Here is a 17,895-nt window from a genome sequence, read left to right on the forward strand (position 1 = left end):
CGCCAAAATAATGCTAATCAAACCGTCATCTCATCCTGCAAAAATTGAGACCACAAGATAAATCGCCCAAAAACTCAAATACTAAAACATGATTTTTTTTTCAAAAATGAAATCATTGTGTAAAACTTACATAAATAAAAAAAAAAGTATACATATTAGGTATAGCCGTGTCCGTATCGACCGGCTCTATAAAAATATCACATGAGTTAACCCCTCAGGTGACCACCGTAAAAAAAAAAAAAAAAAAACGGTTTAAAAAAGCCATTTTTCACATCTTACGTCACAAAAAGTGCAATAACAAGCGATCAAAGTCATATGCACCCCAAAATAGTGCCAATAAAACAGCCATCTCATCCCGCAAAAAATGAGACCCTACTTAAGATAATCACCCAAAAACTGAAAAAACTATGGCTCTTAGGCTATGGAGACACTAAAACTTTTACACAATGATTTCATTTTTAAAGCAAAAAAAAGTTAAAACTTACATAAATAAAAAAAATTGTATACATATTAGGTATCGCCGCATCCGTGACAACCTGCTCTATAAAATTACCACATGATCTAACCTTTCAGATGAATGTTGTAAATAACAAACAAAAAAAGTGCCAAAAAAGCTATTTCTTGTTACCTTGCCTCACAAAAAGTGTAATATAGAGCAACCAAAAATCATATGTACCCTAAACTAGTACCAACAAAACTGCCACCCTATCCCGTAGTTTCTAAAATGGGGTCACTTTTTTGGAGTTTCTACTCTAGGGGTGCATCAGGGGGGCTTCAAATGGGACATGGTGTAAAAAAAAAAATATTTCCAGCAAAATCTGCCTTCCAAAAACCGTATGGCATTCCTTTCCTTCTGCGCCCTGCCGTGTGCCCGTACAGCGGTTTACAACCACATATGAGGTGTTTCTGTAAACTACAGAATCAGGGCCATAAATATTGAGTTTTGTTTGACTGTTAACCCTTGCCTTGTTACTTGAAAAAAAATTGTAAAATGGAAAATCTGCCAAAAAAGCGAAATTTTGAAATTGTATCTCTATTTTCCATTAAATCTTGTGGAACACCTAAAGGGTTAACAAAGTTAGTAAAATCAGTTTTAAATACCTTGAGGGGTTTAGTTTCTTAGAAGGGGTCACTTTTAGGGAGTTTCTACTCTAGGGGTGCATCAGGGGGCTTCAAATGGGACATGGTGTAAATAAACCAGTCCAGCAAAATCTGCCTTCCAAAAACCAAACGGCGCACCTTTCACTCTACGCCCCGCTGTGTGGCCGTACATAGATACAGTCTTGTTTGGCTGTTAACCCTTGCTTTGTTAGTGGAAAAAATGGGTTAAAATGGAAAATTAGGCAAAAAATTGAAATTCTCAAATTTCATCCCCATTTGCCAATAACTCTTGTGCAACACCTAAAGGGTTAACGAAATTTGTAAAATCAGTTTTGAATACCTTGAGGGATGTAGTTTATAGAATGGGGTCATTTTTGGGTGGTTTCTATTATGTAAGTATTTTGCCAGTACTGCTGTGGAACATCCAGGTGCTTATGTGCAAACTGTAAAGGTGCAGCAATGTTTTGTTTTTTTTGGACAGCAGTGGCTTCCTCTGTGGTATCCTCCCATTAAATCCATTCTTGTTTAGTGTTTTACGTATCGTAGATTCGCTAACAGGGATGTTAGCATATGCCAGAGACTTTTGTAAGTCTTTAGCTGACACTTTAGGATTCTTCTTCGCCTCATTGAGCAGTGTACTTTGTGCTCTTGCAGTCATTTTTACAGGACAGCCACTCCTAGCGAGAGTAGCAGCAGTGCTGAACTTTCTCCAATTATAGACAATTTGTCTTACCGTGGACTGATGAACAGCAAGGCTTGTGGAGATACTTTTATAACCCTTTCCAGCTTTATGCAAGTCAACAATTCTTAGGGCTGTTTCACAGGAGCGGATGCCGTGCGTGACATCCGCTCCGTGAATGACAGCCAAGACCCGATGCAGACTGCAGAGGCACTGAGCATTAACATGATTGATAATGCTCCGTGCCTCTCTGTGACCTCTTTACTACGAAATCACAGTGAGATAAAGTTGTCACTGTGATTTCGTAGTAAAGAGGTTACAGAGAGGCACGGAGCGTTATCAATCATGTTAATGCTCCGTGCTTCTGCAGTCTGCATCGGGTCTTGGCTGTCATTCACGGAGTGGATGTCACGCACGGCATCCGCTCGTGTGAAACAGCCCTTAATCGTAAGTCTTCTGAGAGCTCTTTTGTGTGAGGCATCATTCACATCAGGCAATGCTTCTTGTGAAAAGCAAACCCAGAACTGGTGTGTGTTTTTTATAGGGCAGGGCAGCTGTAACCAACACCTCCAATCTCATCTCATTGATTGTACTCCAGTTCGCCGACACCTCACTCCAATTAGATCTCGGAGATGTCATTAGTCTAGAGGTTCACATACTTTTTCCACCTGCACTGTGAATGTTTACATGGGGTGTTCAATAAAAACATGGTAACATTTAATTCTTTGTGTGTTATTAGTTTAAGCAGACTGTGATTGTCTATTGTTGTCACTTAGATGAAGATCAGATCACATTTTATGACCAATTTGTGCAGAAATCCATATCATTCCAAAGGGTTCACATACTTTTTCTTGCAACTAAATATGGTCATGAATTAAAATAATGCAACTGTGGAAAACTGTTGGAAAAAACACATTGCATTTTTGCCAATGTGCATAATGAAATGAATGCATCTCCAACTCAATGTTAGGCTACTTTCACACTACTGTTTTTTGCGGACAAGTCATGGATATGCAAAAACGCTTCCATTACAATAATACAACCGCATGCATCTGTCATGAACGGATCTGGTTGTATTATGTCTTCTATAGCCATGGCAGATCAGTCGTGAACACCATTGAAAGTCAATAGGGGGGCGGATCGGTTTTCTAGCCGTTTTGTGTCAGAGAAAACAGATCCGTCCCCATTGACTTACATTGTGTGCTAGGACGGATGCGTTTGGCTCCACTTCGTCAGGCGGACAGCAAAAAGCTGCAGGCAGCGTTTTGGTGTCCGCCTCCAGAGTACAATGGTGACTGATCGGAGGCAAACTGATGCATTCTGAACGGATCCTTTTCCATTCAGAATGCATCAGGGCAAAAATTATCAGTTTTGGACCACTTTTGAGAGCCCATGACAGATCTCAGAAACGGAAAGCCAAAACGTTAGTGTGAAAGTAGCCTAAGAGTCACACAGTGTGGTACTACAAATGTAATAGCTTACTCCTACATATACAGTTCCTATGCCAACACAGAAGATGGCCTAGGGTGAAAAATTTTGTGTAGGGCAAGGACTATAACAATGGCAGTATGTAAGCAGTAGTCACATGACTGCCCGTATATAATTAAACCAGAGAGGGACTAAAGCACCATACCTGTACCGTGCAGAATTAAAACCCCTGCAATCTATTAATGGCAGGTCATCGACAGCTGAGGACACCAAGAGAAGGCAGAAGCAGTTTATTATTGCTTCTGCCTTCTACTTTGTTCAGTATGCTGTTAATAGAGGAAGCCACATCTGGACCCAGTGATCATATGGTCGCAGGGTGTCTAATGCGGACCCTAATCAGCTCTGCCTACGTACAATGCACCAGGGGGCTGTTTTCCCTTGCATCTTGAGCTCTTTTAGATTTCCAATTACAGTGGAAAAAGTGCAAATTACAAAAATACCCCAAAAAAAAAACTGGGGACATATGTGCCACAAATAAAATGTCAAAAATACTAAAATAAAAGTAAATAAATAAATAATAATAATAATAAGCACTAGATTGGGTCACTGTCACTAGTAGGGTACCACAGGGGTCAGTATTGGGCCCTAGTCTCTTCAATATATTTATTATTGATCTTGTAGAAGGCTTGCACAGTAAAATATCAATGTTTGACACTAAACAGTAATTAACACAGAAAAGGACAGTATACTGCTACAGATGGATCTGGATAGATTGGAGGCTTGGGCAGAGAAGTGGCAGATGGGGTCCAACACTGATAAGTGTAAGGTTATGCACATGGGAAGGAATAATACAAGTCATCAGTACATACTAAATGGCAAAACAATGGGTAACACCGACATGGAAAAGGACTTAGGAATTTTAGTGAACAGCAAACTAAGCTGTAGAAACCAGTGTCAGGCAGCTGCTGCCAAGGCCAACACGATAATGAGTTGCAGCAAAAGGGGCATAGATGCCCATGATGAGAACATAGCCCTACCATTTTATAAATTACTAGTCAGACCACACATGGAGTACTGAGTACAGTTCTTGGCTCCTGTGAACAAGGCAGATATAGCAGAGCTGGAGAGGGTTCAGAGGAGGGCAACTAAAGTAACAACTGGAATGGGTGGGAGTACAGTACCATGAAAGATTATTAAAATTAGGCTTATTCACTTTAGAAAAAAGACAACTGGGGGAGATCTAATAACCATGTATAAATATAACAGGGGTCAGTACAGAGATCTCTCCCATCATCTATTTATCCCCAGGACTGTGACTGTGACGAGGGGACATCCTCTGCATCAGGAGTAAAGAAGGTTTGTACACAAATATAGAAGAGGATTCTTTACGGTAAGAGCAGTGAGACTATGGAACTATCTGCCTGAGGTGATGGGGAGTTCACTAAAAGAGTTCAAGAGGGGCCTGGATGTATTTCTGGAGTGTAATAATATTACAGGCTATAGCTACTAGAGAGGGGTCGTTGCTCCAGGGAGTTATTCTGATTGCCTGATGGAGTCGGGAAGTGGGGAAAATTGGCTTCTACCTCACAGAGTTTTTTGCCTTCCCTTGGATCAACTTGCAGGATAAGGCCCTTTTCACAAGAGCGAGTTTTTCGCGCGAGTGCAATGTGTGACGTGAATGCATAGCACCTGCACTGAATCCTGATCCATTCATTTCATTTTTCACGCATCAGCTCTGTGTTGTGTGAAAAATGCAGCATGTTCTAGATTCTGTGTTTTTCACGTTGCCCTGGCCCCACAGAAGTGAATGGGGCTTCAGTGAAAAATGCATTTCATCCAGAAGCCAGTACAGATGCAATGCGTTTTTCAGGGATGGTTGCTAAGAGATATTGTTTGTAAACCTTCAGTTTTTCATCACGCGCGTGAAAAACACATCAAAATGCATTGCACCCGCGAGGAAAAAAAATGAACAAAGTCACTGACAAAACTGACTGAACTTGCTTGCGAAATGGTGCGAGTTTCACTTAATGAAATCCGTATCGTTCGTGTGAAAGAGGCCTAACAGGCGGAACTGGATGGACAGATGTATTTTTCCAGCCTTATAAACTATGTTACTATGAAAAAAACATTCTGGCAGTCCAAAAAATAAATAAAAAATTAGGACTAGTGATCGAACATGCTGGGCCGAACACCATCTCTATGCTCGGCACATGGCGGTATTCGGCTGAATACCACATGTGCTCCTCCCCACACGTTTCTTGGCTGCCAATAAATGTGCAGGAAAGTGCTGCCCTCACTGTATGCCATAGCCATGTTGGTTAATGGCATTACAGTGATTGGCTGGCCGGAACGCGTCATCGGTTCAGTCTTAGTCAGGGAGAGCTGTGCTGTGGAAGGGAACAGTGTAGGAAGTGATATAGGAATATTTTTATTCGAAAAAAAATTCAGAGTCCCCAAAGTCCGTTAAGGACTATTGTGTGTGACAGCAGCAATATATATTTTTAGCACAACCAGCACTAAATTGCGTGCAATAGTTATGCCGCTGTAGACAGTGACATCAACTGCCCCACATCTCCAGTGTAAAGTGTGCGCATCCCAAAAATATCTGACATCCAGTGTACTTTTTCCGCCGACGGAGTCCGCTGCATACAGTGACATTATCGGTGGTACCTCTCCTGTATAACGTTTCCTCATTCCAAATACCTCTGACATTCCATGTAATTTTTTTTATTAACCGCTGGCGACAGCATTGACATTATCTGCGGGATATCTCCTGTGTGACGTTTCCACATCCCAAATACCATTTTAAATTTGATTGCCCATACATTCCAAATCCTACTCTACTGTACATGTGACATACTTTCAAGCATATAAAACATTTAATAAGAAGACGGCGAGCAGTAAGGGACAGGGAAGTGGCCGTAATGCTGACGGTGCACACAGAGGCCGTGGCCCTGGGCGCATTGAACATGTGCCTGCCACCAGAGCACAAAAAAAACAATCCTCCACGATACCTAGCTTCATATCCCAGTTTGCAGGGCAGCGCAGGACACCACTCTTGAAGTCAGACCAGTGCGACCAGGTGGTTGGTTTGATTGCAGCACATAAGGCTTCCAGTCGGTTAAGCACCACCCTTTCTTCCACAAAGTCCAGTCTCAGTAGCCAAGAGTCTGCTCAACACAATCCTCACCCTGATCCTCCTTCCTCCCACCATGGAGAGTCTGGGCAAACAAGTGATCCTATGCTTGGATATTCCAAGGACCTCTTTTCAGTGCCATTCCTTGATTTGGCCCTCTCGTCAAGAATGCATGAAGAGGGACAGATCTTGTGCCCTGATTCCCAAACTCTTGAGCATCCACAGTCACAAGAACATAATGGTGGGGAACGGCAATTACTGCTTAATGAGGTGGATGATGATGAGACAGTTGCCAATAAGTCAGCGGCAATTACTGTCTTAAGAGGTTGAAGAAGAGGATGAGACACAGTCAATCACTGAGGTTCTGGTTAGGTCAACAAGTCAGGAGGATGAGCAGAGTGACGAAGTGGAGAAGGAGGTGGTGGACGATGAAGTCACTGATCCAACCTAGGAAGGTGGAAAGCCGAGCGAGAACAGTAGTACAGAGGGGCAGCACCGCAACAGGCTGGAAGAGACAGTGGGGTGGCAAAAGGGAGAAGGCGGGCAACACCAAACAGGCCTGCAACTGTTCCATGGAGCACCCCCCTTTCGGAAATCTCCCTTGCCAAGAGGTAGGTGTTCCACAGTATGGCGCTTTTTTTAGTTAAGTGCGGACGACAAAAGAATAGTAGTTTGTAACCTGTGCCGTACCAAAATGAGCCAGGGCGTGAACATTAGCAACCTCACCACCACCAGCATGATCCGCCACATGGCATCCAAGCACCGCAATAAGTGGGACGAATGACTGTGTCCACAATCTGTCTGTGGGTCACACCACTGCCTCTTCTTCCCCTGTGTTACGTCCTGGCCAATCCCATGTTTAAGGCGAAGGCCCAGATGCCTCCCGCCCTGTACCTGGACCTTCAGCGACCACATCCACTTCAGTGTCCCAGCGCAGCGTCCAAATGTCCTTACCCCCAGGCATCCCATGCCTAGCCCACGTCTTAAACTGAGTGGTTCAGCGGTTTCTCAAAACCTACCCCAATTTGCCTAAGCTACTGGTGAAGGTGTGCCACATGTGTGCACATTTCTGCAAGTCATCGACAGCTTCAGACAGTCTCTCAACGCTGCAGCAGCGCTGGAAAATGATAATTACACTTACCGGTAATCGGATTTTCCAGACCCCACGACAGCACCATAGAGAGAGGGATCCACCCCCAGGGACAGGAAACCTACAGAAATAAAAGGTTGGAGCCTCTTTTCCCATTCAGTGGATTACAGAGCAAGAGAGGGACTCCTACACTATTAATCATTCCGAGCTGAACAGCATATAAATCGCATAGACAATACAGACACATGCTACTCCATGTGAATACCAAACCCATCACCAAGGGAGGGAATTAGGAAGGGTGCTGTCGTGGGGTCTGGAAAATCTGATTACCGGTAAGTGTAATAATCATTTTTCCCCTCCCCACGACAGTACCATAGAGAGAATTACAGAGGAAAGAACCCTTCCTAGGGAGGGACCACCACTTGCAAAACCTTTCTACCGAAAGAAAGTTCAGGGGAAGAGTGCAGATCCAAACGGTAGTGACGGAAAAAAGTAGAGGGAGAAGACCACGTGGCCTCCTTACAAATTTGCTCAATAGAAGCCCCCAACCTTTCTGCCCAAGAAGTGGAAACTGAGCGAGTAGAGTGAGCCTTCACAGAGACTGGAGGAGACAGGCCCTCCTCCAGGTAGGATTGTATAATGCCCAATCTAAGCCACCTAGACAGGGTACTTTTGGTAGCCTTCTTCCCTTTATTCGATCCTGAAAAGAGAACGAATAAAGCAGAAGACTTTCTCCATTCTTCCGCAATTTTAAGATAACAGCAGGAGAGCCGCAGGTTGGCCAGCCCTGATCTAGGGTATGAAATGTCACTTCTCCAGAATTTTTTCAGATGGACACAAAAGGAGGGAAGAATAATCTCTTGGGAAACTATGGAATTTAGATGACACTTTGGGTAAAAAGGCCGGATCAGGTAGAATAATAACGATCATCCAGAATTGTAGTGAAAGGGGGATTGATGGAAATGGCCTGTAACTCGCTTATCCTTCTAGCAGTAGTGAGGGCCACTAACAAAACGAGCTTGAAAGTAAGAAGTTTTACGCGTACAGAATCAATGGGTTCAAAGGGTGGTTTGGTTAAGGAATTAAGTACGATGTTAAGATCCCACGGGGGAACTCTAGGGGATAAGACTGGCGTCATCCTATCTACCGCTTTAAAGAATCTAGTGATCCATGGATTTGAAGCAAAGTTCTGCTCGAATGGAACTGATAGGTCAGAGACCTGTACTTTAAGAATACTCTTAGCAAGACCTAAGGAAAGGCCTTTCTGTAGAAATTCCAGAACCTGGGAAATAGGGACAGAAAAGGGTAAATGCCTTGGGTTGAGATTACTGAATTCAATAAATTTCTTCCAAGTTCTAGCGTAGATGGAAACAGTTACAGGTTTTCTGCTCTTAAAGGGAACCTGACACCAGGATTTTGTGTATAGAACTGAGGACATGGGTTGCTAGATGGCCGCTAGCACATCCGCAATACCCAGTCCCCATAGCTCAGTGTGCTTTTATTGTGTAATAAAAACGATTTGATACATATGCAAATTAACCTGAGATGAGTCCTGTCCCTGACTGATCTCAGGGACAGGACTCATCTAAAGTAAATTTGCATATGTATCAAATCTTTTTTTTTTTACACAATAAAAGCACACAGAGCTATGGGGACTGGATATTGCGGATATGCTAGCGGCCATCTAGCAACCCATGTCCTCAGTACTATACACAAAATCCTGGTGACAGGTTCCCTTTAAGCAAGGTCGTGATGAGCTCCTGGGAGAAACCTTTTTCAATCAATAAGTTCCGCTCAAACTCCATGCAGTCAAATGGAGACCACTATAGAGGAACAATTCTGTTATGTATTTACAATATATTTATTTTTCAGACGTCGAATATCTGAACCGTGCATAGGAAAACGGTCTACAAATGTAAGATAGAATATCTATCTAGATGCTTTTTTTGTCTTTTTGCTTTTCTGGTTTGTTCATTATCAAATTGATTACATCTGAATTTTTCTGTCCATTCCCCTTATGGGATGGACTTTTTGCCCCTGTGGGTGGTGACTTTAGAGCATATATAGCTTGTTAAAATTGTATTTGGATATACCTGTTGATGAAGGCACACCGCCGAAACGCGTCATGGTCATAGGACTATTTTCGCTTATGGAATAAAAGATATCTGATTTGCATCAAGACACGACTGCTGGGATTCCTTTCTTATATTGCTGTGGAGTGACGTCCTCTCCCGGGCAGCGTGCACCTGAGTGAGTGCTGGTTTTTCCATATCCAGATGGATACCACTGACTGCCTGATGAAAAACTGGACCCTGGGACAACAGATCCGGCAGGTCTGGCAGAATCTAGGGGTCTGAAATAGACATCGTCCGGAGCAGAGTGAACCATGCCCTCTGGGGCCAAAAGGGGGAAATGAGGATGACCCTTGCCCTGTCCTTCCTGATCTTTTTTAGGACTGCTGGGATCAATTGGAAGGGGGGAAAGGCATATGCTAGGGGGAAGTCCCACTTCAGGAGAAAAGCATCCACCCCATAGGGGGATTCTCTTGGATTTAGAGAACAAAAAACTTCCACTTTTTTGTTCTGGCTTGTACTGAAGAGATCTATGACCGGCATGCCCCATGATTCACTGATCCTGGAAAATACTGAGGTGTTGAGGGACCATTCTCCTTGCCTTAAGAGATATCTGCTGAAAAAATCTGCGTAAACATTCGCCCTTTATGTGGAGAGCCGATACGTGCCTGACTTGTTTCTCTAACAATTTTCCTGCTTCCCACCATAGGGATACCGACCTTGTCCCCCCTTGGTGGTTCATATATGCCACAGTCGTCTGATTGTCCAAAAGAATCTTCACATGACCTGTGCCTAGTAGGGGCAGAGAAGCTTTCACGGCTAGTCTTACTGCCACCAATTCTTTCCGGTTGGAAGAGAATGATTTTTGAACTGGGGACCATAGACCCTGAAAATTGTATTGGCGAACGTGGGTACCCCACCCCCAAGGGCTCGCATCCGTGGTCAGGACAATAAGATCTGGGTAGAACCATGGAACTCCCTGAACTAGATTGTCCCTGTCCAGCCACCAAGATAGACTCCTTCTGGTCGTGTCTGAAATTTTTATCCTGACATTTAATATCCCCTTGTGCTTTTGAAGGCTGTCAAGATCTCTGACTGTAACTGACGGGAATGAAGTTGGGCCCACTCCGCCGCCGGGATGCAGGAAGTAGTAAGGGATCCTAGGACCGACATGGCCTTTCGAAGAGTCAGGGAGGTGGAAGAGAGGGATTTGACTTTATTCCAGATTTTTGTAAAAAAAAATAATTTTCAGCCTTTTTGTCAAAGGGTTCTTTAAGCATATCAGTATCTTCAAAGGGAAGTGAGGATTTTTTAGACACCTTAGAGATGGCCACATCAATTTTAGGGGCTTTCCCCTAAGAGGAAGACTCTACCTCTTGAAACGGATATTTACGCTTAAAGGCCCTAGAGGCAAATACTTTCCTGCCTGGCTTCCTCCATTCTCTCTGAATTAAGGACATAATGCTGCTATGTACGGGAAAACAACGACCCTTCCTTTCCTGTAACCCCTCAAACAAAGAGTCTGCTACAGATTTGTCCTCCTTAACATCCTTAATGTTCATGATAGATCTTATAACTTTCAGTAGTTTATCCGTATCTTCCAAAGGAAAAAAAATATTAGACAGACTCATCTTCAGATGAGGAACCAGACGCGGACGACCCTGGTGGTGTGTCACTGTCGTCTGACGAAAAGTCCTGAGATAGGCCAGATTTTGCACTTTTATCCTTAACAGATGTTTTTGCCCTCTTGCCTGACTTTAGGGAATTTTTAACTTCCGTCTCAATGAGTGATCTAATGTTTTCCAACAAGAATGGCGATTCGTCCGAAATGGTCTTATCGATGTATATCTGGCACAATTTCTTCCCATAAGAAGAAGATAGAGTAGTTCTGCACAGCGCATACTCCTTTGTTTTTTTCTTTTTGCCAGCATTTTCTTCGGTTTAGGCTGGAAAAAAAGAGAGCACAAAGCACAATTTTAAAAAGGCCAATTAACTGAGCCACTTACCCCATGAAGATCGATGAACTACCAGGATGGGATTCACTTCACCCTCAGCAGATTCCTGTCTTCTCTCTTCCTCCATTTGTATTCCGGATGGAGGAGGTAGGGAGTCTATACATTTATAGAAGAAACAAAAAGGGGTATAGTTAATCTATTTAGCCCATAGCTTTGTTACCAAGGTAACAACTGCCAGGAGGCTCTTACATGTACATAAGCACAGACCGTTTTGTATCGCTCACTGACTGGTCTGGCTTGCCTCTCAAATACCAAAAACAGCGTCTATTTTCTATCTGCCGCTTTAGAAGCGCGTCACATCTGGTATCTGAAACCGGAAGACGCGCAATATGCGTTCCACGCCTCGATGGAGATGGAGGAAAAAAACAGAAGTGCGTCATGCCCTCCGCGCGTACCGGAAGTGACCGCCCACGTGTCCTGAAGCGCTACACCGCTGCTCCAGCCGAATCCAAGTGGCAGAGCCTCGCACAAATGGAGCTTCCCATGGGGCAGAGCTCTCCCTGAGAGTTACCCACATGGCTGCCGCAAGAAACGGAGGGCCCCCGGAGCACCTCCGTATCCTAGGGTCCTGTCAGCCTGCCCAGCAGCGCGATAGACCCCGGCAGCAACCGACAGCCCTCTAGGAAACTCCTAGGAAGCAAAGACTGACGGTAAGACCTAAAAAGAAAAACTGTAGGTCTCCCACTCCAGGGACAGGAAACCACTGAATGGGAAGAGAGGCTCCACCCTTTTATTTCTGTAGGTTTCCTGTCCCTGGGGGTAGATCCCTCTCTCTATGGTGCTGTCGTGGGGAGAGGAAAATTGCTAGTTCACTGGCTGTTGTGCGACGTGAGCACGTGCTGAAACTCCACATTCCACATGTTGGCCAGGTTTTGTGAGCAGCAGTGGGCAGTAGTTGAATACCACCTGCAACATGGTCGTCCCCTTTCCAGTCAGCTTCCGCTATTCACAAGTGAGGAGTGGGCATGGATGTCTGACCTCTGTGAGGTTTTAAGAAACTATGAGGAAACAACAAAGCTGGTGAGCGACAATAACGCTATCAGTGTAACCATCCCACTTCTGTGTCTACTCAAACCCTCGCTGCTCACAATAAAGGACGACTCTTAGCATGTGGAAGAGTTGGAAATGGGGAAAGACATTACACGGGGTGATAGCCAGACCACCCTCCGTTCGTCTTCTCAGCGCGAATTGGACGATGAAGAGGAGGAGGAAGACACGGTTGCCTTCGCTACAGAGTGTAGTACCCATGGAAGTTTAATTCCATCTGTTCTGTGTGTGTGGGCAGAAAAAGATGGAGAGATTGAGAGTCAGCCTCCTGATGACGACAGCAAAGTCTTGCCTGTTGGTACACATGGCTGACTTCATGTTAGGCTGCCTTTCCCGCGACCCGCGAGTTATACGCATTTTAGAAAACACGGATTACTGGTTCACCCTTCTCGACCCCCACTACAAAGAAAACTTCTCATCTCTCATTCCTCTGGTGGAGAGGACGAGCAAAACGGTGCAATACCAGAAGGTCCTTGTTGAAAAATTGCTCCAAAAATTTTCATCTGACAACACTGGCGGCAGAGTCCATAGTTCCTTGGTCGACCCAGGAGGGGAGACAAGGGGAAAACACAGCAGTTCCAACAGAGGCCGGGCAAAACTCTCCAAAGCCTGGGACAGTTTCATGACACCCTGCCAGCACCCTCACCCTGATGCACGGCCTACTGTCACAAGGAGGGAAACATTTTGGAAGATTGTGAAGGAGTACATAACAGACAGTGTCAGCGTCCTCAATGATCCCTCAGTGCCTTACAACTATTGGGTGACACAAACTATTGCTCTACGCCTTGGAGGTGCTGGCCTGTCCTGCCGCAAAAGTTTTGTCTGAGCGGGTATTTAGTTCTGATGGTGGCATTATAACACATAAGAGTATCCGCCTGTCAACTGAAAATGCTGACATGTTAACTCTTACAAAAATGAACAAGGCCTGGATTGACCCTGTCTTCTCGACTCCACCAAAGGAAAGCTGATGAACATAAAGGCACTTTAAATGTGTTGTTTATAATGTACTGAATACACTGTATTCCCATGTACCCCTTCCACAAAAAAAAAAAAATTTAAATGATTATTCGTCACATATAATGCCCTTGCATATATGCCCTCATATATAATATTTTACAGGGTCAGCTCACCTGCAAGCACTCGTATATAATGTTTTACAGGGTCAGCTCACCTGAGGGCCCTACAATCTTTTTACAGGGTCATCTCACCTGCAGGCCCTAACCTACAATCTTTTACAGGGTCAGCTCACCTGCACGCTCTCGCATATAATGTTTTACAGGGTCAGCTCACCTGAGGGCCCTAACCTACAATCTTTTTACAGGGTCATCTCACCTGCAGGCCCTAACCTACAATCTTTTACAGGGTCAGCTCACCTGCACGCTCTCGCATATAATGTTTTACAGGGTCAGATCACCTGCAGACCCTCGCATATAATTTTTTTAGAGGGTCAGCTCACCTGCAGGCCCACGCATATGTTTTACTTACAGGGTCAGTTCACCAGCAGGCCATCAATCAGAATTTTTCAAGGGTGTATGATGCCCTCCTTTATGTGTAAAAGGGTGTATTGGAGCGCCGGTTCCTTGAAATTGCTGGCAGCCCTTTCACTTAATGCATAGGCTTTATGGGTCCCACTACCTGAACAATTGTACCACAATGTGAATGAGGCCCTCCTTTATGTGATATACAAGTTGGATCGGAGTGCCTCTTCCTTGTAATATACAAGTAAATGTACAGGAAATAATTTTTCCTCTAAAATCGATTTTATCTTCGGTTTGCTACGTATTATTGTCAGTTTGTAAAAGTGGCATACAACTCTGACAATATCGTTCCCAGCAGCGACCAGGGAGTCCAAGATGCATCCAGACATCCTCCCCATGCTCTTTCCGAACCATTTCAGTGGTGTTTTCATCAATTTCTGACCTTATCCTATGAACCAGACACCCTCCCCTCTTCAGAGCAGGGGGTGACTGGTTTAATGCTCGGGTTCTCCCATTGTGCTCGGTAGAACACCCGAGCACTTTGGTGCTCGATGAACACTAATTTGGACCATTAAACCACCACATGCGCTAAATAATTAAAAAGGACTTTGTCATTAAAGCCTTTTCAGACATGGTCATTAAAAGGTTAAGTGGTGTTACAAGATCCTTGTATGTAATACATACCTACTTATGAAAAGCATTTACTTGGACAGTATTTATTACTGTGTGCTACATCTCAATGCTATTCATTATAATAAGGTGACTTACAATTAGCATAGTAATTAGAAGATTCTTCTTGGTGACTTGAGCATGGGAAAAGATGTAGTTCAGTACCATTGTGAGGTCACTTTTATTCTCTTCACGAAGACTGAAGACACACTTGTCGTAATGACCTGGAGGAGTGATAGTAAAACAGCATTTTCAGTCGAATGACAATACAATTTAAATAGATTAAAAATATATCACTGTAAGGGCTCATGCACACAGCCGTTGTCATTTTTGTGGTCCGCTTTTTGTGGAACGGAACGTCCTGCCCTATCCTTGTCCGTAAAACGGACAAGAATAGGACATGTTATATTTTTTTGCCTAGCCGCAGAACGGACATAAGGATGAGGACAGCACACAATGTACTGTCTGCATCTTTTGCAGCCCCACTGAAGTTAAAGGGTCCGCATCAGACCTGCAAAAAAATGCGGATCGGATGCTGACCATTTTTGGGCATGATCCCGAATACTGCAAATAGAAAAAATGGGCAATGGCTCAAAATATGCTGTGACACACACCACAAAGTGGACTATAAAAAATAATCACCATTTTCTAGGAAGCAGCAGTACCTAACAGTGGATTATTACTGATGAGCGCATACCAGAGTTGTGCCTGGCACCCACAACTATATCAGTAAGAGGTTACAGCTGCATAATGAAATGGAACTAATGGAGCACTGCTTCTGTGCTCTTATCATTCCAGATTCCCTATAACAACCTTTTTATACAGCAGTATTTGCAATTAAGTTTGAAAAGTTTACCTTTTTGGATAAACCCATTTTAAATGGCCAATTAGGGTTATTGTAGATGCAGTTCCTTGTTCAGTAACCCCGTCCATTAGTGAAAAAGTAAATGTTATGCAAATTAGCCCTTTCCGAAAAGAAAGCTAAGCCACTGATACCACCAGATTTAAAAAGGTAGCTATCCTACAAGTCAATGCTCCACCTTTTAGAGCAAGACGGAGAAGATTAGGAGTCTCAGAACAGATCCTTGAGGGACAGCAATAGAGAGAGGGTGGGATAAAGAGATTGTGTTTAAGTGGACAACAGTGAATGCTCTGTTGGTGAGGTATGAAGACGTAGAGGAGGGGCTAAGTGTCTGATGCCTAGGAATGAGTGATTCTGTAACAGATTGTCGACTGCAAGAGCAGAGGACAAGTCTAGGAGGAGGAACACAAATTGATAATATTTAGCTTTGGCAACTAGCAGATAATTAGTTTATTTGGTTAGGCATTTAGAGCATTACTCAGCAAGTGTTGAAATTGCAAATGTGTGATCATATCAATGTGAATCTAATTGGCAGGAAAGTAGTGCAAAATATATCCCCTGCAGAAACCTTTGTATATTTTTCAAGAGTGCTAAGCCACTACCAGACTTCACCAGAAGATGGCAGCCAAAGATAATTTTTAATCACTTGCTGCCTACTTTCCTATCAGTTTTAAAGGGGTTTTCTCAACACGCAGGTTTATACTTACCTACTCCCGGCGCGCCGTCCACTTCCTGGTTTCGGCACTCGGCAGGGGACGGGGTCCATCTTTATTGATGTCTTCTCCCGGCCGGGCCGCGCGCTGTACTGAAATCGCACGCCGAGTCCGCGCATGCGCCCTGGTGACTTCTTCCTGGCCAGTATAGTATACTTGCCAGGAAGAAGTCAGCTGGGTGCATGCGCGGACTCGGCGTGCGATTTCAGTACAGCGCACGGTCGGGCCGGGAGAAGGAAAGAATACGTCTGTGCACGCGCGGCCACCGCGATTCCTGAGAAGAGCGGTGGCCGTAACCAGGGGAGATGGAAGACAACAGTCAGGTAAGTATAGGTTTATTTTTTTCTAAGGGGTGGGAATTTGTTAATGAAATATATTTAGAAAAATGATCACTGTTAAATCATTAACAGACTTAACAGTGATCATTAAGATGATAATACCCCTTTAAAAAAGGCCATTTGCATCAAATGTCAAGGCATAAATAAACAAATTAAACTAAAAAAAGTTACACAAGTTAGTCTTCTTATTTATAAAACATACCATGCTGGAACTGAGTTTCAACTTTCAAATACTGACGAAGCAAATCCATGACCACCGCTTTCATGTGACCTCGAATGCCACTTCGGTATCTGACAAAATTATATAGATATATAAAAAAAATAAAGGGATAAAGAGACCAGTCGTAAAATAAACATGAAAACATCAGAAGAGTCCTACAATGTAGAAAACTAATTTTGTATAAAGCATTTTATCATTACAGTACTATCCTGCTTTACTACTTAACTCATGTGAAATGGGTTGAATTGAGACACAAAGATAATGAGTAGACGAGGGTTTATAAAACAATAATGTTGTATCAGAGGTATGATGCATAATATAAATATTTCCAAATAAAAGCAATGCAGAATAGCAGATTAATGTATTGAAGGAAAGGGCATAAACTTTGGCGACTAAACTGCCTCAGTCCTCAAAATACAGTGGCTACAGAGTTCGCTCACTGATTATTATTTTTTGTGTGTACAGCCAAGATCCTGACAAACTACTGTAAAAGGAACTACAGCCCTGTAAAAGGAACTGGCTCAGTGATAGAAAACAAAGGGTGGTTATTATTCAGAATAACTCCCTGGATCAAAGACCCCTCTCTAGTAGCTATAGCCTGTAATATCATTACATTCCAGAAATACATCCAGACCCCATAGTTCATTGAAAGTTGTATGAAAGTTATCATTATTGGTAACCACACACTACAAATTTAACATTCTTCAAGCTGTCTGCCTTGTTTAGGAAATAATACATTACGGTTGTTGAGAGTAAACTAATCCTGTTTTTCTTTTTAATCTACTTTTTTAAAGTTATGACCAGATGTGGAGTTTTTCTCAAGATATGCCATTGTAAAAATGTGTGACTATTGTTAAGTGGCATGTATAAATTCCATACATCACAAACTTATTTTAAGGAGGTGTTCTTTTAAGAGACTACTGGGATCAGAAATTTAGCCACATAAAAAGAGACTATGCATTTTTACAATTTTCTTTTCACTTTGATGCACAATTATACAAAAGTTGCCTTTGAGTGTAAAGTGCTGGATGGAATTTTTCTTACAAA

At 43.3% G+C, this 17,895-nt stretch overlaps 1 protein-coding gene across 3 annotated transcripts in view; it reads right to left on the reverse strand.

Moving 5' to 3' along the window:
- ACACA (acetyl-CoA carboxylase alpha) overlaps nt 1-17,895 on the reverse strand; it is a 932,629-nt gene that overhangs the window by 692,737 nt on the left and 221,997 nt on the right. For all 3 annotated transcript variants that reach the window (XM_044288111.1, XM_044288112.1, XM_044288113.1), the window contains exons 23-24: nt 16,831-16,919; nt 14,815-14,939 (exon numbers count right to left, since the gene is read on the reverse strand). In XM_044288111.1, coding sequence (XP_044144046.1) covers nt 14,815-14,939; nt 16,831-16,919 — 214 coding nt within the window. The remainder of the gene's footprint in view (nt 1-14,814; nt 14,940-16,830; nt 16,920-17,895) is intronic.

The sequence above is a fragment of the Bufo gargarizans genome, chromosome 3 (assembly GCF_014858855.1).
Source record: "Bufo gargarizans isolate SCDJY-AF-19 chromosome 3, ASM1485885v1, whole genome shotgun sequence".
Classification (NCBI taxonomy): domain Eukaryota; kingdom Metazoa; phylum Chordata; class Amphibia; order Anura; family Bufonidae; genus Bufo; species Bufo gargarizans.